General features: G+C 40.2%; 1 protein-coding gene across 2 annotated transcripts in view; it reads right to left on the bottom strand.

The window, feature by feature from the left end:
• CHD1 (chromodomain helicase DNA binding protein 1) overlaps positions 1 to 23,283 on the bottom strand; it is a 99,258-nt gene that overhangs the window by 19,321 nt on the left and 56,654 nt on the right. For both annotated transcript variants that reach the window (XM_084777807.1, XM_084777808.1), the window contains exons 9-24: positions 22,732 to 22,832; positions 21,659 to 21,837; positions 20,239 to 20,366; positions 18,526 to 18,742; positions 17,051 to 17,140; positions 15,404 to 15,594; positions 14,258 to 14,446; positions 11,624 to 11,786; positions 10,520 to 10,672; positions 8,728 to 8,799; positions 7,996 to 8,145; positions 6,381 to 6,529; positions 5,996 to 6,092; positions 5,815 to 5,910; positions 3,189 to 3,365; positions 215 to 375 (exon numbers count right to left, since the gene is read on the bottom strand). In XM_084777807.1, coding sequence (XP_084633933.1) covers positions 215 to 375; positions 3,189 to 3,365; positions 5,815 to 5,910; positions 5,996 to 6,092; positions 6,381 to 6,529; positions 7,996 to 8,145; positions 8,728 to 8,799; positions 10,520 to 10,672; positions 11,624 to 11,786; positions 14,258 to 14,446; positions 15,404 to 15,594; positions 17,051 to 17,140; positions 18,526 to 18,742; positions 20,239 to 20,366; positions 21,659 to 21,837; positions 22,732 to 22,832 — 2,313 coding nt within the window. The remainder of the gene's footprint in view (positions 1 to 214; positions 376 to 3,188; positions 3,366 to 5,814; positions 5,911 to 5,995; positions 6,093 to 6,380; positions 6,530 to 7,995; positions 8,146 to 8,727; positions 8,800 to 10,519; positions 10,673 to 11,623; positions 11,787 to 14,257; positions 14,447 to 15,403; positions 15,595 to 17,050; positions 17,141 to 18,525; positions 18,743 to 20,238; positions 20,367 to 21,658; positions 21,838 to 22,731; positions 22,833 to 23,283) is intronic.

Genomic DNA, 23,283 nt, shown 5'->3' with positions numbered 1-23,283 from the left:
GGAAACAATCTTACTATACAAGTGGTGTAACAATAAATAACATGCAAACATTACATGTTACACCTTTTTCCCAATGTTATAATCAATAGATAGGCAGAACTCCCCAATTCCTATACAAATACCCATTTTTACCGTCTCAAACCACTCAATCTAGTTATATTTAGTCTCATGCTCTAAAACCAGCAAGTTAAACAAATGGTCTGTGTCCTCTTACCGCCTAATCTCTGCATCACTAAATCCTTTAATATTCTCCCGAGGGATGGTGCGTGGCCGCCCACGTTTCTTCGGCCGTTTCCGCTCTGAGACGGAGTCACTATCAGACCCTGAGTATCTTCTGCTCCGGCTGCGCCGCCCTTCACTCCCATTGAAACTTATCTGAAAAACAAAACCAAACACAAAGACAAACAGGGTGAACGACCATAAAAACTTTAAAAACATATGCAAAACATTGCAAAGCGAAAAACAATAATCAATTAGAAAGTGATACAACGTGCAATGACAAAGGGCTACTGGGTTTAGTATTTGAGGCACTTACAAATCAACAAGAAAACAACCTGCTTTCTGTAAACATGTGATAATGGCTATTAACTGGCAACCAGTTTAGTAGCATAAACTATATATGAGATCAACTATACTTAAGAAAAATGAAAAGTACTTTTTTTTTTTTTAAAGACAAGGTTTCTCTGTGTAGCCCTGGCTGTCCTAGAACTCACTTTGTAGACCAAGCTGACCTTGAACTCACAGAGATCATGCTCCTGCCTCTGCCCCCCGGGTGCCAGGATTACAGAGTCGCCACTGGCCAGCATGTAATTTCTTTTAAAGCCCATCAACTTGATAAACATTGAACAAGCAATGATGATCACTATCTGCAATGCTAAAAAGCTGGACAAGGGTGTGTCTGCTGCTTGTTTAAAACAACAGGCCATTTGGGAAGATCCCACCGGAAGCATGAGAGCCATCATTCTGCTGGCAACTGTCCAGCAAGCTTCTTCACATAAAGAAACATAAAGGACCCACAGGCCGGGTGCTGAGAAGCAACTCAACTCCGTTTGTACAATTAACATTGTCCAAGAAAAGAAAACAAGTTCCAAATCTATATGAATTCAAGCTAATGTGGTGACACATTGCTAGGTGTATCTGGGGAGAGAAATTCTTTTGCCTTGTTACTATTTTGCTCTGAAATATCATTCCCTGTTGCTTTTCTAATAAGCTGATCAGATGTTTTCAAGGGGGAAAAGAGCCACATCACACATGGATTTGTAACTGTTGTTGTTGTTTGTTTGTTTGTTTGTTTTCCAAAACGAGGTTTCTCTGTGCAGCCTTGGCTGTCCTGAACTCACTCTGTAGACCAGGCTGGCCTCGAACTCACAGAGATCGGCCTGCCTCTGCCTCCCGAGTGCTGGGATTACAGGTGTGCACCACCACACTAGCTAACATTTTATTTTTAATAATGTACCAAACTATTCAGGAGTCTCTGGGGTTCTCCCAAAGCATGTGCTGAAGGCTAAATAAGTCACAAATTCCTGCTTGTTTTAACTTATCTAACCCTTTCAAAAGAACTAATGCCTTGCTACACTTCCTACGCACTTTGAGCCAGGAATGGTGGAACACACCTGTAATCTCAGCACTCGGGGAGGCAGAGGCAGGCAGACTGATGTGAGTCCAGGACAGCCAAAGCTACACAGGGAAACCTTGTCTTGAAAAACCAAGTAAGATAACATAAAATTTACTTTGGAGTCAGCAGAAGTAAGCACAAACATTAAATACCACATATAGGAGCCTTCAGGCTCCACCTCTTCCTGCTGGGTCAACTTGGTAGAAACCAGGTGTCCAGCCTGACTGAAAACCTAATTTACAAAACTAAAGCTTTTAAATGTGTGTCACAACTAAAATCACAAAACAACAGACACCTAAATCAAAGTAAAGTATTTTAAGAAGACACTGGAACCCTGGTACATTTGTGAGGACACAGGTGGTGGACAGAGGGCTGTGCAAGCAGATGTGAGAACTCAGACTGCAGTTAACAAACATGAGAACACAGGACACCTGGAAGCAAGACCTACAGGGACCTCCCGCCCCCTCCCAAAAACCTGCGCTGGGTGTGTGATAAAGACCAGCAGGGCGAATGACTTGGAAAAACTGACCTCCAGAGTGCAAGCCTAAGAGAAGGTGGAAGTCAGCTCCTCAGGATGGGCAGCAAGCCTAACAGACCCTTCTCTCTCACTGACTGGAGGGCACAGGAGAAGACCTCGCAGAAAAAGAAAAATTCTTTTTTCCCTTGGGTGAATGGCAAAGGACAGAAATAAGTTTCTCACTCGTTCAAAATGTATTAAGGTGCCAAAAAATTCAGTAATCAAGACATCTTAAAACATAATATTCCAATGAAAGGAGAAAAGAAATCTAGTGTTGGAAGGTTTTCTAAAAATCATACTGGGAAAAATCTCCCAATTATATTATGAATCAAAGAAGCCAAATTGAGAGACAACAGTATTGTATAACAAAGGAAAATAACAACAGATAATACAATTTTGAAGATTCAAAAAGGGCTGTATTTAAAAGAAAATTAGAGCACTACATGGTAACAGAAAAAAAAAATCTTAATTTAGTGTTTAAACTCACACCTTAAGAAAGCAAAAAGAACAAATTAAATCAAAATCAAAAGAAATGATAAAGAACAAAAACAAAATTAAAAATAGAAATGAGTGAAACAAAAAGCTCATTCATTGAAAAATAAATAAATCTAATTATTCTCTCTACTTAGAATAATCAAGAAAAATATTACCAATATTAGAAATAAAAAGGCATGCATCACTAAGATAAGCCATAAAGATATAGGGAATGTTATTAAGTTCATGCCTATAATTTCAACAATAGAGAATAAGAGCAAAACCTCAGAAGAAACCATCAAACTCACTCAAAAAAGAAACATACCCTGAACAGTTACCTATAAAAGAAATGGAAGCAGCTAACCCTTCTAACAACAAAAGCCACAGCCCAAGATGTTTCCCTGACAATGATCCGGTCAGAAAAGCCCCCAGATCTGCAGAAACCCACCAGATTAGGAGGAAATACTTTCCTACTCATGGTATAAGGCAAACTATCAAAGACATTAAGAGAAACAAAATTACAGACCCTCACTGTTTATGACAAACACCAAGGGCGCGTCGCGGCAGCCCTGCGTGAGTCACCTGCTTTGCGCAGTTCCTCATGCGTGGCAGCAGGTAAATCTCCTCCAGCTCCTTCTGTCGCTCCTCCTCTTCCAAGCGCCTTCTTTGATCTTCCGGAATGATTTCCTCCCAGTTCTTTGAATTTCTTTCAGGTTCCAATTCAATATCGTCTTCATCCATATTCGAAAAGTTGGCAACCTGATAAATTCCAGAACTTTAACAGAGCAAGTATAGTAGGCAATATTTAACCCTAAGTCACAAACACTCTGTTAAAGGAGAAGTCGCGTGCCTAAGGACCCGCATGCTGTCCCTGGTGCTGACAACTTGTATGCCCATGTCAACCTTTAACGTCACGTGTCTGAGCCCAGCTTCAGAAAGCCCTCCCCCACCATCTCAACAAACCAAACAAGAGCCTAAACATTTCAAGACCAGGACTATGCACTAAACTGTGAAACTGCTAATTGTCTAGTTACTTCTTCATTAGAGCAAAGTGCACCAAACCAGCTGACCTCCACAATTCCTGCTGCCAGCAACAACTGTCTGTCCTGTTGCTCAGTGTTATTAGCTCAGGGCGACAGGTAGTTAACAGAGCAGCAATGGAGAAGCGAATCCTAGACCACTCTATGATCGAGCAAGTGGATTCCTAAGACCTTTGGTAAATACCTAGGTTCTAGACCTGCATCCCTTCCTTGTCGTTTCTAAAGGAATGGACAGAAACTAACTTTTATGAGGATAATTTAATACACCTAAAGTTCAAAGAAGATGATATCAGCCAACACTCATTAAAGCTGTCACCAATACTAACAGGGAACACTCATGACTGAGTGAAGACAAGAAAACATATGCCTACTGTTTGTCCCTAAAGACAGAGAGGCTGAGGGTGTTTACTCTTAGAATTTACAAGTGCTCGGGCATGCCAGTGCACATCTGTAACTAAAGTATTCACAAAGCTGTGTCTGGAAAATAAGTTCAAGGCAAACATGCTTTCCATAAATCCTTACATCAAAAAAACAAAACAAATAAAAAAAAGAAATTAAACAAATAAGTAGCCTTAACTGTGGGGACCCGTGCAAAATTCTTCCGTGTCAGAAATCCTGTGCTTAGGCTATATGCTATGACCTTTACCTCACCAGGAGGTCTTGTGTTCTAGGCCATCCTTGGACTATTTACCTTTGAAAGAAATAGAGAAGTCTCAACTTGGGACCACCCAGAGCATCTAGGAAGTTCTTAACAAGGAACTACTCAGAGAACTAGGAAGTTCTACAGAGAGCGTTTTAGGCTATTGCATTCTTGCCCGGGGGCTAGGGTGAGTGAGTTAAGAATAGACCCTATTGACCTTGCCCTATATATGTTCCTGCTAGTTGGCAATAAAGTGAATCTTGATCAGAAATGTCCTGACTTGATTAGTTATTTCTCTCGTCTCTGTATCCTACTTTCAATCCCCACTCCCTCTTTAAGGTGAACCCTGATTTCGATTTTTCCCGCGGGCTGGAACCCGATACTTAATAGGCAGCTAGACATGTAAGAGTGCCCTTCCCTGGTGTATACATAATCTGCATTTTCTCCCTAGGTATTAGTGAGTTGTGGGTTTTTGTTTTTTTCTTTTCTTCTCTCTCCCAAACAAGTAGTTAATCAAATCCAAGAGCATTGTAATTATAAGGAAATCATTTTGCTAGATCAACCCCAGAGTGACAATTTTCAAAGATATTTCATTTGTCTTCTACTTTATCGCCCCCCTCCCCCGCCCTGCCCCCAAGCCCGTCCTGTATCCTCCAGAGCTGATTTCTAAGTCCTTGATACTCAGCTTTTCTCATTAGTATCTGCTGAATGAACAAACGGCCAGTTGCCCTACCAACTTCAGCTTACAGACTGGAAGAGGAACCTGCTTCTTGTCTTTTTTTGAGAATTTGAGCCTTTAAGGCCTGAGCCGTTTCTCTAGCTCAGAAATCTGCTTCTTTAAAAAACAAAAACAAAACAAACACTGCTCAGGTTCCTCCCTGAAGTCGGCAGTCTATGCTGTGCCACCCTCAGCAAACCAGGGTCTACAAAGTGAGACCAGGACAATCAAGGCTACACAGAGAAACCCTGTCTCAAAAACCCAAACAAAACAAAATCCAAGTTGTGAAGGAGACCACGTGCGAGGCACTTGAGTTGTAGTAGTTGGGAATGTGTAGGCTCAATTTTTTTAACCGATATATTTTATTATTGTAAACTTATTAGTCAAGCATATGTCATTTATAACCTGACTAACCAAAACAATAGGAAAAGAGGATTAAGAAACACAATAATAAAACCGTAACGATATCAGTTCTGAGGAACAATTTTCCTGGCGTAATCAGCAGGATTTCTTGTGCTGGAACCTGGAGCACAAGATCAGCTCAAAGTCCTCAGTCATGGAAATCTGAATAAAGAGCACATTCATCCTGTGTTATCCTAAATAAGTAGTCGCATAATTCTGACTGCGGGTCAGGAACCCGTTCAACCCAAATTTAATTATCCATAAACATTTCGGTCTTATCAGGGGCTCATGGTTTGACTGAGCACAAACTTTTGTACAATACAGAAAATTTTAACATAAATACTATCTTGTTAGTTATGTTTAACCCAACCCCTCACCAATCTGCAGTTCTGAGGAGAAGAGGCCTACCTTGAACTGGGAGAGCAGCTCGTCCCCCACAGTCAGGGGCCCTGCCTCGTTCTCGTGCGTCTCCGCTCTCTTCAAGATCTCGTCTATGTCCATTTCCTACAGGAGAAGAGTGGTTTATTTCGGGTCTGCTTGGCTCTCGCTGTCTAGCAGGCAGCAGATACTCTGCCACAGCGTTGCTCACCTGGGGCTCCTGCTCTTCCCCCTCAGCCTCCTTAAAAAGCTCCTCAGCACCGAATTTCAGAATGGCCGACAGCTCCTCTTTGTTAAAGGGAGTAGAGCTGAAAACAGGAGAAACAAAGGTCAGTCTTAACTGCAATATTCTCAGAGCATATTCAGTATCGTCACCTTGGTAAGAGAAGAGGAAGTCACACGGGTAAAGTTTTAATCTACTTATTTTAAAACTAAGAAACTTGAGATACATAAATTAAGAGACTTCCTCTGGATTATCTGTCTGCAGTGGTAAAGCCCGGTGTCTATGTGTGTGCCTCCAGCACAAATCACTAAGACAGCACGCTGCCACCTACTTACAGTGATGTGACCAGGAAACATGGCTTGGGGTGACCCACCTTGAGGGGGCGGAGCCCGTGTGCAGCACCGTCTTCCCTGTGGTGTCCATCCTCTGGATCACAAGATGATCTAAAACCATTTTCTTTTTGGCCCTTTCAAGAATGTCTTCTTCAACCGAGCCTTTTGTAACGAGGCGATATATATTAACCTGTAAGAGCGAGCAGAGAGGCGGCTGCAGTAAGGAGGCCTCTGCTAACTACTGAGTGCTCACACGCTGTGCACAGATCAGCTCATCCTCCCAAGACTACATTGTCAAATATAAAACAAAAATGTAAAAATCAGTTAACAACAGGTCATGGCGATCCACAGTCACAGTGGAAGTTGGATCCAGGCTGTGCCTCCTGACCCCTCGCCACACTGGCTTGGGCGACCAACCTTACTTAGCTCCCACAAAAACATAGTTAAGTGACCTGACCTTCCTGTGATCGCTGTTGTCTCAAACTCCACCCCAGCTGGAAGCTGCTGGTGGAAGGCTTGCTCATGCTAGCTGCCTGCCTGGTTGCTCGGCCCACACCTTCCGCAGGAAGTCTGTCAATCCAGGCAGTTCTTTAGGCCTTGGCCACCTTAGCCTCGTGAGAGCTGCTGCCCTGCTCAGCACTTTCCCTGAGTCCTACTGTTCTTCTTATGTTTCTTAGGGAATTTTATTCTCTTATTTTTGTGTTTAAAAAAAATTAACAACAAATGATCCTTACACTGTATGTGTGTGTTTGTGTGCATGTGTGTGTGTGTGTGCACTTTTCCTGAATACATATCTGCACACCACTCTCATGCTTAGTGTGCACAGAGGCCAGAACAATACCCTCTGAACTAGGGAGTCTCTGTGTGGGTCCCAAGTCTTCTGGAAGAGCAGCCAGTGCTCTTAACCACTGAACCATCTCTCTACCTGTAGAAATCATTTATTTTTAAATCATAATTTATCTTGAAAAACAAAACAAAACAAAACCTGCAACCATCTGACTGTACAGTTTCTTTTGACCCTCATGTTGTAAGTGCATTATGTTATACTACATAATAATACAACTGTTTGATCTACTTCCTGAAAGAAGCTCCACTGTGAACAAAACTTAAACTGACGAAAGCTGAGACTTAGCTAAAATCACCCTGAGTCACTAGGTCAAAGAAACACCCTTGTTTTGTTTAAACAGCAGCAGATGGTTGTACAAAACCTGCAAATGGAGCTGGAGAGATGGCTGAGCTGTTAAGAGCACTGCCTGCTCTTCCAAAGGACCCGGGTTCAATTCCCAGCACCCACATGGCAGCTCACAACTGTCTGTATCTCCAAGATCTGACACCTTCACACCAATGCACATAAATTAAAATTAATTAAAAATGTTTTTTAAAAAAACCTGCAAATGGGGCTGGCGCCTGTGTGTGGAGACCCCTGCACACAGCAACCCCTCCCACCCCCGAACTGTCAACAGCTAATAAGCAAGCCAACAAACGAAGTTTGTGTGCTGACTAGGCAGCATTTCTACTTACAACCTCAGTGGCACTCAGTCCTAGCAGCTCTGAAACTCCGGGTCTCAGTGACTTTCCCATCATCTTAGTCAAGTTTAGACAGTAGTTTTTAAAAAGAACAATACTCTAAAACAGTCAAGTGACAAATTGAAATACCTGCTTCTTCTGCCCAATGCGATGAGCTCTTGCCTGAGCCTGAAGGTCATTTTGTGGGTTCCAATCAGAATCAAATATAACAACAGTGTCAGCAGAGGCCAAGTTAATGCCTAAACCCCCAGCTCGAGTAGACAGCAGAAAGCAGAAATCCTGCAAGGAGTTTTAAATATGCAAATTTTACATCTTTTAAAGCTGTGACCAACATCAAACCCAGTCGTTTTACAACTTATTTTCTGAATTTAAAGTGTTTCACTCGTGACACTATTAAATTGAAAGGTAACACTAAAGATTCTTTGTGCCTGGGGGGGGGAAGGGGGTACAACACATGCCTACCACCACAAGGCCCAGAACTTGATCCCCAACAAGGTAAACAACGACAGTAACTAATGTATAAACCTTTATGAGAATCAGTCAACAACATTTCAAAACATAAAGCCATGTAGTAATAAAAACACAAAATTCAACATAGTGCTTACTTCAGATAATGATAAAATAGGAGGGTTGGAATAGGAGAATAATTTTTTTTCTTCAAAAATCCAAGTCCCACAACCAATTCTGATGATACTGGGTTCATTTACATTGAAATCAGTAACTGTAATACACTGAAGCACTGACAGGCAAGCCTAAAAGCTAATGAAAGCAGACTAACACGAATTCTTTTAAAAACAAAAGATAATGACTGAACAAAATAAAATAATTAAAAGAAAATGTCTAATTTAAAAGCATTCATACCTCTGAGCCCTCAGCATTGAAATGATCTAAAGCTTGCTTCCTCAGCTCCCCTTTTATTGATCCATCCAATCTCTAGAATTAAAAATACAAATAAAAATACTTTACAAATCACATTAATATGTTAAACAACTAAAATCATTACGTCTAGTGTGGTTACTGGGTAGCAGCTTAGAAACTCCTAAGAACAAGGAAATTGTAATTACAGAGTCCCAACTCAGGGCCTCTGAGCCAGGAGTCCCAGGACAGGAGTCCCGCAAACACCATCTAGCTGATAACTCTGAGGACCGCTCAGGTTGGAAAGCCAGCCTGCAGGAGTGGCTTCTTGGGGTGTGACTTAGGTGAGGGAGTCACCTTTTCTCCCACCTGCTCCTTTCCCAATCAAGGAGACCCACTGAGAACAGCGTCTGACAGCCAGTCAAGTGCAGAAACATCTGGCTAATGGATGAGGCTTCTGGTTCAAGCCCTGGCATGGGGGACGGGCTGCTCCCTAAGAACTGACTGGCTATACACCTAGAGCTAACTCGCTACTCCAACCCATCCACGCTTTTTTGTTTTTACAACACTGAAGAGTGAACAGAAGCCTCACAGGTGGGGTGAGCACTTCACCTGAGCTATATCTGCAGCCAGTGAGCTATGCTTTTAAGTGACACCCTAAAGTATTGTTTTGGGAAGCAATATGCCAAGCTCTGCTTTGTTGGCATATAAATTTTTAACAGCTGATAAGATTTAATAACCATTTTTGGTACTAATCATCAATTGGTAAGTTATAAGAAAGAATTTTTTAACCCAAAAAATTAGCACGTTAAATTTATTCATAACAAAAGCTACGATTAGTTTTAGACCATTATCATTTTCAGTGCTGTCAGAAGAAAAAGCTAACAACTGGCAGAAATGTAAATCATTATTCAGAGATAATGACTGCTTAAGGAATGGGAAGTCCAAAGCAATTTTGCTTAAAATCAAGATGAATAACCAACTACCCACAGCACTTCTGTAAACCAGCAATGAGCAGACAACAGAAAATTCGACATTATCTTCAACAGTAAAGACAAAATACACAGAAAAACATTTTAGGTTTCCAGTAGTGTGGTTCCATGGTGGTGCACTTTCCCACTAAGTACAAGGGACTGACTTTGACCTCAGTATCACAAAAAAAACCAAACACAGGAGAAAGCGTGTTTGTGGCTTTTGATAAGCTTTACTTACTTAGTTTAGCCCATAAGCCAAAACCAATCACACGGAAACCAGGCTTAGCTGTGTTTCAAGTTTCAAGCTGAGGAGAGGCCAAGTAAAATAGGCTTGTATCTGGTTTGTTTACTTGATTGCCTACTTGTTTGTTTTGAGACAGAGTCTACGCAGTACTCGCTGGCCTTGAACTCAAGAGATCTGCCTTCCTGTCTCCCCACTGCTGGGATTAAGGGCGTGCACTAAGCTGCCTGCCAAGCCCTATTGGCTTCACTCAGCAACTTAACCGAAAGCACAGATCAGCCCCGCCAGCCTGCTGTATGCTCAGGACAGCTCCTCCTTCCTCAGACTTTTTTATAATTCACAAGCTTTCCCTTTGGACCTAGAAACACTGCCTTAGTCCAACATTTAACAATACACATCATAGAAAGCAGAACTAAAATAAAATTTAGAGAATAAAATGAAACTCTTAGGAAACAGTGACAAACATAATTCTCTAAGCAGGTATGTTTAAGAGAAATATAATTTATATGCAAAATAATGTCAAAGTAATTCTATAAAACAAGCCTAGGGCTATGATGAAGCCTAAAGCCCGCGCAGCGCCCACCTGGAAGGGGAACTGCCGGTACTTCAGGTACTCCGCGAGGATGTCCAGCATGCGCACCATCTGAGAGAAGATGAGCACTCGGTTGCCGCGCTCTCTCAGGCGAAGTAACAGCTTGTCTAGAAGGATTAATTTTCCGCTGCTACGGATTAAGTGCTAAAGAAACAATAAATTAAAACCATTACAATGTGATACGTTACAGTGTGATACGTTACAATGTGATAAGTACAATGTGATAAGTACAATGTGATACGTTACAATGTGATAAGTACAATGTGATAAGTACAATGTGATAAGTACAATGTGATACGTTACAATGTGATAAGTACAATGTGATAAGTACAATGTGATAAGTACAATGTGATACGTTACAATGTGATAAGTACAATGTGATAAGTACAATGTGATAAGTACAATGTGATACGTTACAATGTGATAAGTACAATGCTCCACTGGATGCTGCAGCTGATCCAGTTGTTTCCAATGCTCAAGAAAGAATTACTTTGGCTTTCAAAACTTTCTAGGACTTTTCCCATTTTACTCTGTTACATAAACTAAAGCCACCATGGCCATGCAGCACTAGACTCTTAGTTTTATAGCAGGAAAATGATGCTTTATCACTCCATCTGCCAGCTCTATACTACTTCTCCCAAGTTTTAGCCAAAACAAACACACATTTTTAAAAAAGGGAAAAAACCCAGCGGTTAAACAATACTTTTAAGAGCAAGCAAACATACTCTTTCTTCAAAGCACTGCTGTGGCTCAGTCCCAAGCCTGTCCTCACGCAACCTTCCCCAGTAACAGAGGGTAGGGTCTGCAGAAGAAGCCCTTCATCGGACACCCTACAGACCCAGCCACACCACAGCACACTAACAGACTCCTGTCTGATAAGTCACTACAACCCACTGACTTGGAAGGCTATGTCTACAAATTACTTTTAAACACCTCATAAATATAAAAAGTAACGGAAGACCATTATTTAAATGGAAACATTAACCAAAGAGAAACTCTCATGAATATATTAAATCACTGTGCCATTTTAAGCTAAATTGAAATATGTATTCTTAGAATTCTGCTTTACCAAAAGTAACAGTTTAAAAGTCTTACTTGTAAGGCCTCCTGCTTGTTATAGAATTCATTATTATCTGGTGGTTTAATGAGGTAGCAATGGTTACAACATTTCTTTAGCTCCATCATAATGTTCAAAAAGCCTGAGGTACTGCCCTTGGAACCTTTGCTGAGGGCTTTGTAATTCCTAGTTAAAATCCATCTTCAAAAACAAAAGTCATACAAACAATAGTCAGTAGATCACCAAGACAAGTTCTGAAAGCTGTAAAACAACATTATACCAAATCTTAGTTCCACCATATCATCTAAGCTCATGGTCAGACACAGGATGTCCTGAACCTTGTAAGACTTAAAAATATACATACATGCTTGATCCATCAACCACATACAGAGGCTTTATGTAGTATAAAACGCACGTTCATTCTTGAGGTTTGTGGAACAGTGGTCCACTGTATTACTCTTCTTACAAATTTCAATCCATCAGACAAAATATTGGAACTACATCTCTTCCATTGAGTCTCACAAGGATGCCTGGTTTTGGTCATACTGTCCTGTCTAAATTGCAATTATGTAATATACATGCATCTTAGGAAAAAACCACTTCGACCCACATACAATTCTGCTCTCCAAAACCGTCTTTAATTACCTTTTATTAACTTCCTTTCTTATAAATTTACCTTATGAAGAGATCTTAAAACGCTACAGTGTCTAGGTATTCTTTCATTGCCTTTCTTTTCTATTGGTTACCCAGCATTTGCCTGACCTGACTAAGACGAAAACAGGAGTCCAAGTCCAGTGCCTGGTTCTGAAGGAGGCAATAAGGCTCAAGGCTTACTTTACTCTCTTCAGACTTCTCCTGTGTGTTTCTGGAGAAGACGTTCTCTTTCTACTAGTTCAAAGCTAATCAGTCAGGGCTGTCTCCACCACCCCATGGGAAGCACATAGGAAACTACCATTAAAAACCCCATAAGGTTATCGTGTGTCATCAGCCCTGGGGGACTACAGGGCTTACTTATATCTTCTTTCCCCTTTAACTGTTGCAAATTCTTTTCCATTTTTAAATTTTTCCAATTTTTCCCATATAACAAAATACTTAATAAGATTATTTCTTTTCCATTATAAAACATTCTCTCCGTAAAAAAAAAAAAAAAAAAACCAAGATCTAAACAAGTACTTGATCTACAAGAAATAAAGGGAATATTCTAAAATATTCCAGAAGAATACACTATGAAAAATCGACATTGTGTAAATACTTATTCAGAAAACTAATTCCTTATGAAAGGAATTTTAAGGGGTGGTGGGAAACTCCAAGTGAGGCACTTAGTTTCCACAGAGAGATCATCCTCATTTCTGATGTAAGCAAAATGTGAAGTTTGAGGCAACACAGAAAGGCTTGAGCAAACATTGATATCATAAAAATGTTAAAATTTTAAAGTATGGCAATAGTATTTTTAAAAATTATTATAGATATATATAAAAATATGGATGAGAAAAAACTACCTCTGAATGTATGAAAAGAACACAGAAAAAAAAAGAAGAAACCACAGTGCTAATAAACTCAAACTTAAGTCAGAGGTACTTGGGATGGAGATATATATATATATTCTTTTTTTTTTTTTAAGGCAAGGTCATGTTTGCTGGGAACTTACTAGTGCCCTAGGTGGATTTGCAATCTTAACCCCTGACAACCTCCTGGTGCTGAGATCACAGCACGCCCCGCAACTCCATCAATAAATCCACACGTCCGTCTACTAATAGATTTTCACCATAAAATTTAACTGTTTAAGATTCCAAATACAAGTACAATGTATTTCTTTACACAAGTAAATAAATGAACAGATGCTAGGGCACATTTTTGTTTTTATCCTTTGAAACGTCACTATATAAATTTGACAAAGAACTTACACAAAATATAACTTGTTCATGCTCTTCAAAGGAAAGAAAGAGGAGACATAAAATTGTATCTAAGGTTTTTTTTTTTTTTTAGCAATTACCGGATACATCAGGCATGTTGAAAGGTAAAAAGTATGAAGCCTGGGCTGGAGAGATGGCTCAGAGGTTAAGAGCACTGACTACTCTTCTAGAGGTCCTGAGTTCCATTCCCAGCAACCACATGGTGGCTCACAACCATCTATAATGTGATCTGGTGCCCTCTTCTGGCACACAGAATGCATGGTTGCAGAATACTGTACATATACTAAATAAATCTTTTTTAAAAAGCATGAAGCCTAGGGAACACATAATGATGTGTTTAAAATGTGGTTTGGGCTTGGGGACTGGAGAGACGGCTTGGTGTTTAAGAGCACTTACTGGCCTTGCAGAAGACCTCAGATCAGTTCCCAGCACCCACACAGAAGTTCACAAACATCTCTAACTGTGGCTGCAGTGGATCCTATGCGGCCTTCTGACCTCTGTAGGCACCAGGCATGAACACAGTACATAATACATAGACACATACACAGGCACATGCATATATACAAGCAGTGGCTCATATACATAAAAGTAAACTTTTTAAGACAATGTTTTAATCTTGGACCCAGTATTAAAGCTCCCTGCTAATCAGCCACAGAGTAAACTTATTCTAAAATTGAATTAGACCTTGTATGTGAGGAGGTAGGGCACCATAAAGACAAGGACAGTTAACTCCGAATGAAGTGTTCTATATCAGCTTACTTGTAATATTGTTTCTGTAAAGCACTCATTTCCATTCTTAAAATCTGCTCAACTTTTGCAGGAAGAGATTTTTCTACATCTTTCTTAACTCTGCGCAACAGAAACGGCTCAAGCTCCTTGTGGAGGCTTGCGTAGCCATACTCTCTGCCTTTGCCATGTTCTTCCTCAAAATCTTCCCATGAAGAAAACCTTTTAAGAAATTTAAGGAACAATTACTGAAAATAAACAAAATTATATATAAGAGCTAAAATTGATCGCCTCTAAAAGTCTGTTACCTAAGAAGTCCCTCCCAGACCTAGACACACACACACACAAGCGTGCACGCACACACAAAGATGTACAAACACAGATGTCTGTGTGTGGGTATGCAGTGTCTTTATGCACGCTGACTCCACCTGAGCTAGAGGGGCAGCATGGCCGGCTTCCCACCCTCATCTCCCATAACTGTACCAAAAAGACGAAATAGGAGTAAGTTGTAACGATTATTCTTGAATTAAATTCTTTAAGGACACAAATAATCGTTACTAAAATACTTCTCAAAATACCATATAAAGTTAAAGACATGTTGAAACAAGAATGTATAATTATTTAACTTTAAAGTCTAGTTTTCACTTACAAAATCTGATTATCAGCACTCTGTGGGTATTGTAACTGCTATTATTAAATATAAGGAATATTAAATTATTCTAGCTTTCGAGGCAAGGTATATTTTGTACATTTTCCAAATGTACAAAATCAATTAGGAGATGGCACAGCACAGAGTTCACAGTATTTGCTTGCTCTACAGAGGCCCTGGGTTCATTGCCAGAGGCCACATGGCAGCTCACTCCAGTTCTATTAACTGTGCTTCTGGGAAGCCACTGCCCTCTTGTGGCTTCTCCCGGCATTGCATGTTCATGGTGCTCATACATTGATGCAGGCAAATCACTCATACACATAGATTTTTAAATGTATATACTGAAGTCTACGTATAAGTATTTAAAACCTCAAATGTACAAATCCGGAATAGTATTTCACCCATTTTTTCATTTTTAATGATTGGTGACCCAATGTCATTCAAATCATGAACCTGATTTCCTAAATTTCCCTTGCTGAATCTAAGCATATGAAGCTATAATCATAGCTGTACACCCCAGGCTGTCTTACTTTTCTGGCATAATGAAATGTAGCAGTGACCAGAGCTCCTTCAGGGAGTTCTGTAGAGGAGTTCCAGTGATAAGCAGGCGGTGATTGGATTTAAAGTCAATCAAAGTTTTATACAGAAGGGAATCATCATTTTTTAATCGATGCGCTTCATCAACACCTATAAATGCCCAATTTAGACCACCAAGGAATGCCTTAAATGAACAGAAGAACAGTTAATACATTGAGAGAAATAAGAATTCAGATTTAACTTTTTCATTTGACTTGAATTCACTATTGCTAAAATGAGGTAAGCTAAAATTATTATTATTATTATTATTATTATTATTATTATTATTATTATTATATAAATTATATACATTAAAACTACTATTTTAATCTCAGTACTTGGGAGACAGGGACAGGCAGATCTTAGCTATGTAACACAGAGAAACACTGAACTGAACCAAAATAAACAAACAATTTTACAACTGAACTGAAATCCTCAAATCATGTAACTTATGCAAAATAAAATGTCTTCAATGACTAATTTAACCACTAGAAAATGGAGACTACCAGTCTATGCTGGCTTCTACAATAATCATAAATGAAGGAAGTGGGCACCACCTCTGCAAAGTTTCACACAAGATTTCCAGCTTAAGCCCAACGAAGGTTCCTATGAATGTCAACTTGAAACAGTGCCGTGCTCCAAGTGTAAGTGTAATTAGTCATATGACTTCCACAAACTGTGGGTTTCTAACACATAACTTTAGGTCTCCTGAGACTTGAAATACAGACAGGCCTGATTCTGCTATTGAGCTGTGTGGCGCTAGGCAAGTTCATGGTGCTCTCAAAGAGACCTGACTTGGCAATAAAGTAGATACAGCAAACAAAGCATGTGAGAGAATTACAAGAGACAACAGCTGCACAGCATTGGGTGAGCTGCACTAACACTGCTCGGCACTGTGGGCCTTAATGGTCAAGGTCACACCTCAGTCCAGTCATCTGAGAGAGTAAGTCTCAGGTCAACAGTGCGCAGGATAAGCCTGGCCGATCTTGACTGCTAACTACCGCAGGAAGGCTCAAGCCACCGCAGATGGCACTGTCCCAGAGAGGACAGGGACCCTGGCCGGGTATGCATGCTGACTCAGCAAGTGGCCTTCCCCATGCTTTACACCAAGGGCCTCTGCGTGCGCTCCTACGCTGACTTCCTTCAGGATGACTTCGATGGCCTCAGTCAAGTAAGTCTTCCCGTCCCTCCCTGAGTTGCTTTTGGTCAGTGTTTTATCACAGCAACAGAAGCAGAAATGAAACTAAGACAGGCCTCTTCCTCTACTTCTTAAATGTTAGACATAACAGACACTAATAGCTTCCATTTAAGTAAGAATTAGTAAAAAAAAAAAAAAATTTAAATATAGGAAAGAAAAATATTTTAGACTTCACAGACCAATATACTATGTTACATCATTTCAATACAACCCTTTAAGGGACGCCTCTAAAGTCTTTTTAAAGTACAAATTTCATTCTCAGCTCAAGGGCCATTGAAAAAATAAGAAGCAAAAAACAAACAACAAAGTCCAAGGCTACAGTTTAAATATCTTTCCTTCTGATCACAGCACTCAACAGAGTAAAACTGACAGTGAACAGAAAACACTCACAAGGAATACGTACCTTATCCTTCAACAGAATCTCGTAGGTTGTTAAAAGTATATTAAATTTTAACCGTTTGGTCTGGGGATGCATCCATTCATGAGTTCTTATCTATTATGAGATTTCAAGGACAAATTTAAGAGAAGCACTAAGCAAACTATATTTCTACTTAAATACCTGAAATGAACTAAAAGCCATTCAAATACACACACACAAAAAAAAAGATGTAATAAAAGTTAAAAACAACAACCTGGTAAGCTGAACTAAAACATTTTATGAAATCTAATTTTTATTACATTCTTCTCACTGAGGAAAAGATCTCATATTTGGTAAACAAACAAGTCACTCAGTAACATTCACAGGTGAAATATGGCTTTGCCTCCCACCACTACAAGGATAACACACGAGTACACTGAACAAGTGGGGCAACCAGTGAAAACAGCAAAACCTGAGAACATGTGAATGTTCATTTTGTTGTGCAAACAAATCTCATGAACACTTAAATTTTTCCAAAAGAAAAAATACAGTTCATATGTATTCATGATTGGTGCATGTGTGCTTATGTATGTGTGGATGTGTGTATAGATGTCTGTGTGTGTGTGTGTATGTGTGTGTGTAGATGTGTGCTTCTGTGTGTGTAGATGTCTGCTTATGTATGTGTGGATGTGTGTATGGATGTCTCTGTGTGTGTGTGTGTATATATATAGATGTGTGTGTATATGTGTGCTTATGTATGTGTGGATGTGTGTATGGATGTCTCTGTGTGTGTGTGTGTGTGTGTGTGTGTGTGTGTGTGTGTGTATGTAAATGTGTGTGTATATGTGTGCTTATGTATGTGTGGATATGTGTGTGTGCGCATGTGTGTGTAGATGTCTGCTTATGTATGTGTGGATGTGTGTATGGATGTGTATGTGTGTATATATATATAGATATGTGTGTATATGTGTGCTTATGTATGTGTGGATGTGTGTGTGTCACATAAGATGCTGAGACAAGAGGATATTGAGTTCAAAGGCAGCCTGGGCCTCAAAAGGTGTGTGTGTGTGTGTGTGTGTGTGTGTGTGTGTGTGTGTGTATGTGTGTGTATGTGTGTGTGTACGCACATGGGAGTGCACATGCATGTTTATATAAAGAACACATATATAAACATATATATAAATCCAACTATACCTGAACCAAATATAATTTTTAGAATTTATAATTTATTGATTTATTTTCCTGTGCTTATGTATATGTGTAGAGGTCAGAGGACAAATTAAGAAGTCAGTTTTCTCCTTTACCACGTGGCTGTCAGGCTAGCGACAATCCCTCAGCCACGGAGCCATCCTACCAGCCCCACAGCCTGATTTTCATTATAACCAATTAAGCATGTGTTAGGCATTTATTTGTGGCAAGTTACATGCTAGAATTAGAGAGTATGGAGACAAAAAAGATAAAACACTTATCCTCACACATAAATTTGTCTAGCCTTCTAATTTTGTGGAAAAACAACTTACCATGTTTCTGCTGTTGATGTCACCTAAGTAGACCACAGCATTCATCTGAGCCGCCCATGTTTGAATCTCCCTTTGCCAGGACGTCAGGGTGGAGAGTGGAACAACTAGCAGAAAAGGCCCATATAACTGATGCTCATGAAACAAATAGTTCAGAAATGAGATCGTCTGTATTGTTTTTCCAAGGCCCATTTCATCAGCAAGTATGCAACTATTTCCTCTATAGAGTTAGAAAACAAAAATCCATGTTTGTAATAAAGGTGTAAATTCACAAAGAACTATTTTCACATCATGTGCTCCCATTTATGTGACCTTATATAAAATGAAACTAAGAGGTATTTTATGCAGTACACTATTTCTATCAGCAACATACAATAAATACAAAACAATCAGTTACATTATAGGAAATTAATAATAAGTAACATTTAATGCCAGATTTTGTTTTAATACTTAGTATCATTATTCTTTGTTAATTACAAAGACAATAATTTATCTACCAGCAATAAATAGACTATAGATGTTAGTAAGTTAAAAAAAAACAAAAAACAAAAACAAAACAAAACAAAAAACTAGGAAAAACAAAGCAGGAAAAGTATGGCTCAACTGCCACACAGAGAAATCCTGTCTCAAGAAAACAACCAAAAAAAAAAAAAAAAAAAAAAAAAAAAAAAGGAGTTGTGGGCTCAAGAAAAGGGAAAGAGTAGAGGATTAAGTGGTTGTTAGAAAAGCTAGGGACGCCGGGCGCATCGGCGCCTGCACTCGCAGCACGTAGGAAGGCAGGGGCAGGCGGATCTCTGCGAGTCCAGAGTCAAGGCTGCACAGAGAAGCCCTGTCTTGAAAAACAAACCAAAAGCAAAGCAAAACAAAGCTGGGAACGGAGAATACCTCAGAAGTGTGGATGACAACATACACAGTTTTCCGGTTGAGTAAAAACATTTAAGAATTGGCAATCATCAAATACGTTAAGCTCAGCTTTGTTAACAGTGAACATGCCCAAAATTGTGTATTTATAAAATCTGTCCTCACTCCTATAGCTTCTCTGGTGCCACCATTAACTCGACATGTCCCCGTCACCGCCGCACTGTGATAACAGCAAGGGGACTGGCTACCATAGCACACAGCACCTCCCCCTTTCTGTGCAGAGACCACCTACAGTGTTGGCCTCTGAGACATCCTTGGCTACAGAGCAGGTTTGAGGCCAGGGGGGCCATGTGAGACCCTCTCTGAAAAACCAACTGGGGAAAAAAAAAAAGAGCCCAAAAGCACATCGTTGAATAGACAGAGAAAGTGACTTATCCAGTCAGGACAACGTACTGGTTGACCAGAGATGACTTCCAACCTCTGACCTCTGTGACCAATCTTTAGTTAAGAGACTGGAATGTATCTGTGAGTCTGAGTCTCACTATCAAGAAGAAAGCACTAACCCCCCCTAAATCCTAAAGATGTGAAAATATCCTTAAAACTCTCAAAATACTTCCCACTGCCAATTACAATTCTCATCACGGCCACTGGCTCCGCTTAAGACTTGAAGAGAAATGTGCCATGCTCGGGTGGTGCAGAGTTCCTCTGCAGCCTGCTGCAGACCCCACGCCTCAGGAGACACTCTCTCATCTGTGGAATCTCTGACACCTCCAGGTGGTTATCAGAGGAAACTGACTCCTGGAGAAAGGAGACAGCCTCGTTCTCTCAAAGGCAGCTAACACAGAGTACACTTACTTGCACCAGGAGTGTGCCAGCCAGTTCAAACCATTCAGCTGGTAGTCTCTCAGTTCTAACCCCTCATGTCCTCCAATATAGGATGGTTGCTTCTTCAAAGCTACAAATCTTGGTCTTTGTTTCAATACCTTTGGTCAGAATAAATATTAATATGCAGCATTACTGATATAAGAAATCATGCAAAAAGACATATGGCCTTTATAACCATAATCATTAATATTTCAAATTATTAATTTCAGAGGTTCAAAATGTGTAAGAAGCCAAGCACTATGGTATACACACCCATCTCCTGCCACTTAATACATGAGATTAAAAAAGACTTCTAAAAACCCTGAATCCTGAGGAGCCCTCGCTCAAGGCCAACATGGGCAAGATGACAGAGTCCCAGCTCAGACGCGCCACAGGGGACGGAGCCCTCCTGAGCTCCTGTGTGATGTTCCCTAGCTGTGTGTGTGACACGGTGGGGACAGAGCCCTCCTGAGCTCCTGTGTGATGTCCCCTAGCTGTGTGTGTGACACGGTGGGGACAGAGCCCTCCTGAGCTCCTGTGTGATGTCCCCTAGCTTCTATAGATGCTGGCACTCAAATACAACAAAATGTATTTGTATCTGATATGTCATTTGTACATGGCTGTTTTCTATGACGCTAGCAAGACTGCAGAGTAAAATGTTTCATGTGTGAACAACAAAGACCTCACTGAGGAAGTTCAGTTCCCATATTTCAAAATGGAATGTCAAATCCATTCCCAACCCGTTCCAACCATGAACTAGAGATATTTGTAAGACTTCTATTTCATATGATTTTCAAAATACCACTATGAATTTAATTCAATCCTATAATAAAGTAGCATCTACACTTTAAAACCACCACTAATATTTCAGGTAAACTATGTAAATTTCTAAAGTTTTAGGGAATAGAGTCTAAACTCTCATGTCCTGATCCTGCTCTTACTTTCAGCAACATATCTGCGACTTTTAAACCAAGCACATATTTTCAATTTCCAAGGAAATCTTCTCAATTCAGTCTCCACACATCATCATTATTACCACCAATTTATCATATTTTAAAAATAGTGCCATGAGGGCTGGAGAGATGGCTTGGCGGTTAAGAGCACTGCCTGCTCTTCCAAAGGTCCTGAGTTCGAATCCCAGCAACTACATGGTGGCTCACAGCCATAATGTTATCTGATGCCCTTGTCTGGCCTGCGAGGGATACAAGCAGGCAGAGCACTGTATACATGAAAAATAAATAAATGTTAAAAAAGAAAAAAAAAAGTAGTGCCATGAGAGAACTCTCAGTTCCTTAAAGGCATAGCCAAGTAAGTATTCTTTCAGCCTGCATGACCCAGGATCCACCTCTCAGTATAGGCTTGTAACACTTTAACACACACGTTTGTATTAATCAAAAATGTCAGTACTCACTTTGCAATCTTTAAAAGGAGTAGTTTTTGACTGATTCCTGCTAAAATACTCATCAATGCATGTCTGGAACTTGTTGGAAATGAGAGCGCCGTCCTCCCAGCTGCACTCTGAGTACGGAAGGCCCTGCCATTTGCAGTAATAGTCAGGCAGGCCAGCTGCTGACTTCTGATTGGAATGGGCTGTGAGATCAATCAGGTATTAATTTTAATTTATATTTACTTATACCAGAGGCATACTCAGTAAAGGCTATATGAGAGAATTAGTCATCTACATTACAATATTTTATTTTAAGCCGGGCGGTGGTGGCGCATGCCTTTAATACCAGCACTTGGGAGGCAGAGGCAGGCGGATCGCTGTGAGTTCAAGGCCAGCCTGGCCTACAAAGCGAGTCCAGAATAGTCAAGGCTACACAGAGAAACCCTGTCTTGAAAAACCAAAAAAAATTTAAAAATTTTTTATTTTAGTAAAAGCAGCTACTATATTTTGTGTGTAAAAGGTACACTTATGTTTGCTTATATGATTTCAAGCACAAATTTTAAAAATCTGGAGCCAGGCATGGTAGTGCACGCCTTTAATCCCAGCACTCAGGAGGCAGAGGCAGGAGGATCACTGTGAGTTTGAGGCCAGCCTGGTTTACAAAGGGAGTTCAGGACAGCCAAGGCTACACAGAGAAACCATGGCTCAGAAAACACACACACACACACACACACACACACACACACACACACACACACAAAACAAAAACAAAAAACAAAAAAAATCTGAAGGCAGCCAGGCATGGTGGAACATGTCTATAATCCCAGAGCTCCTGAGGTAGAGACTGGCCAATCTCTGTGAGTTCAAGGCCAGCCTGGTCTACAGGTGTCCAGGATAGCCAGGGCTACACAGAGAAACCCTGTCTCGAAAAGCAAAAAGTCTGAAGACAGGCTTGAGAGTACACACTTGTAACCCCAGCTGCTCTGGAAGCTCAGCTGTGAGGCGTCGGAGCTTAAGACCGTCCTGGGCAACATAACGGGATCCCATCTCAAAAACAGCAGACAGACAACAGTTTGTCACATGTATTTAATACTAACCAATTATGCGCTCCACTATCTGATACTGTTTGTGTAGATCGTCTGTAAGTTCTTGCTGGCAATTATAATATTCCACATCTTCTGGAGAAGCATTTTTCAACCTGAAAAATTTTAAGGCAACACAGACTTCAGATTTTCTCTAAATAACTTAATCTCACTGTTAGACAAGCTCCCACTGTACCCTTTAATGGTATGAACTAAATCTCAACAATGCACAAACAGAAAAATATCACTAGTAATTTTTTTTTTCTCTTTGGCAAGGCTAGAGCCTGAAACCTGCACGTTACAGGCGAGAGCTCTATCACCCTAAACAACATCGGTAAAATTTAATTTCACAAATTTTTGAGAGTACAACACAATCTGTGTGATTCTTATCAAAGACAAGTTCAGACCTGACTATCCCTAACACTCCGCCCTGAGGTGAAGATAGACTAGAAACAGTTTGGGTTGCCATCACTCTAAACAGTTATGCATTTCTTTTTGTTTGTTTGTTTGTTTGTTTTTGGTTATGCATTTCTTAAGCCAAAACACTAACTCAGCTATAAAAGTTTT

This window comes from Acomys minous (assembly GCF_964271855.1).
Source record: "Acomys minous genome assembly, chromosome: 3".
NCBI classification, from domain to species: domain Eukaryota; kingdom Metazoa; phylum Chordata; class Mammalia; order Rodentia; family Muridae; genus Acomys; species Acomys minous.
Note: the sequence above shows the minus strand (reverse complement) of the source record. Positions and strands in the feature narration are given on the sequence as shown.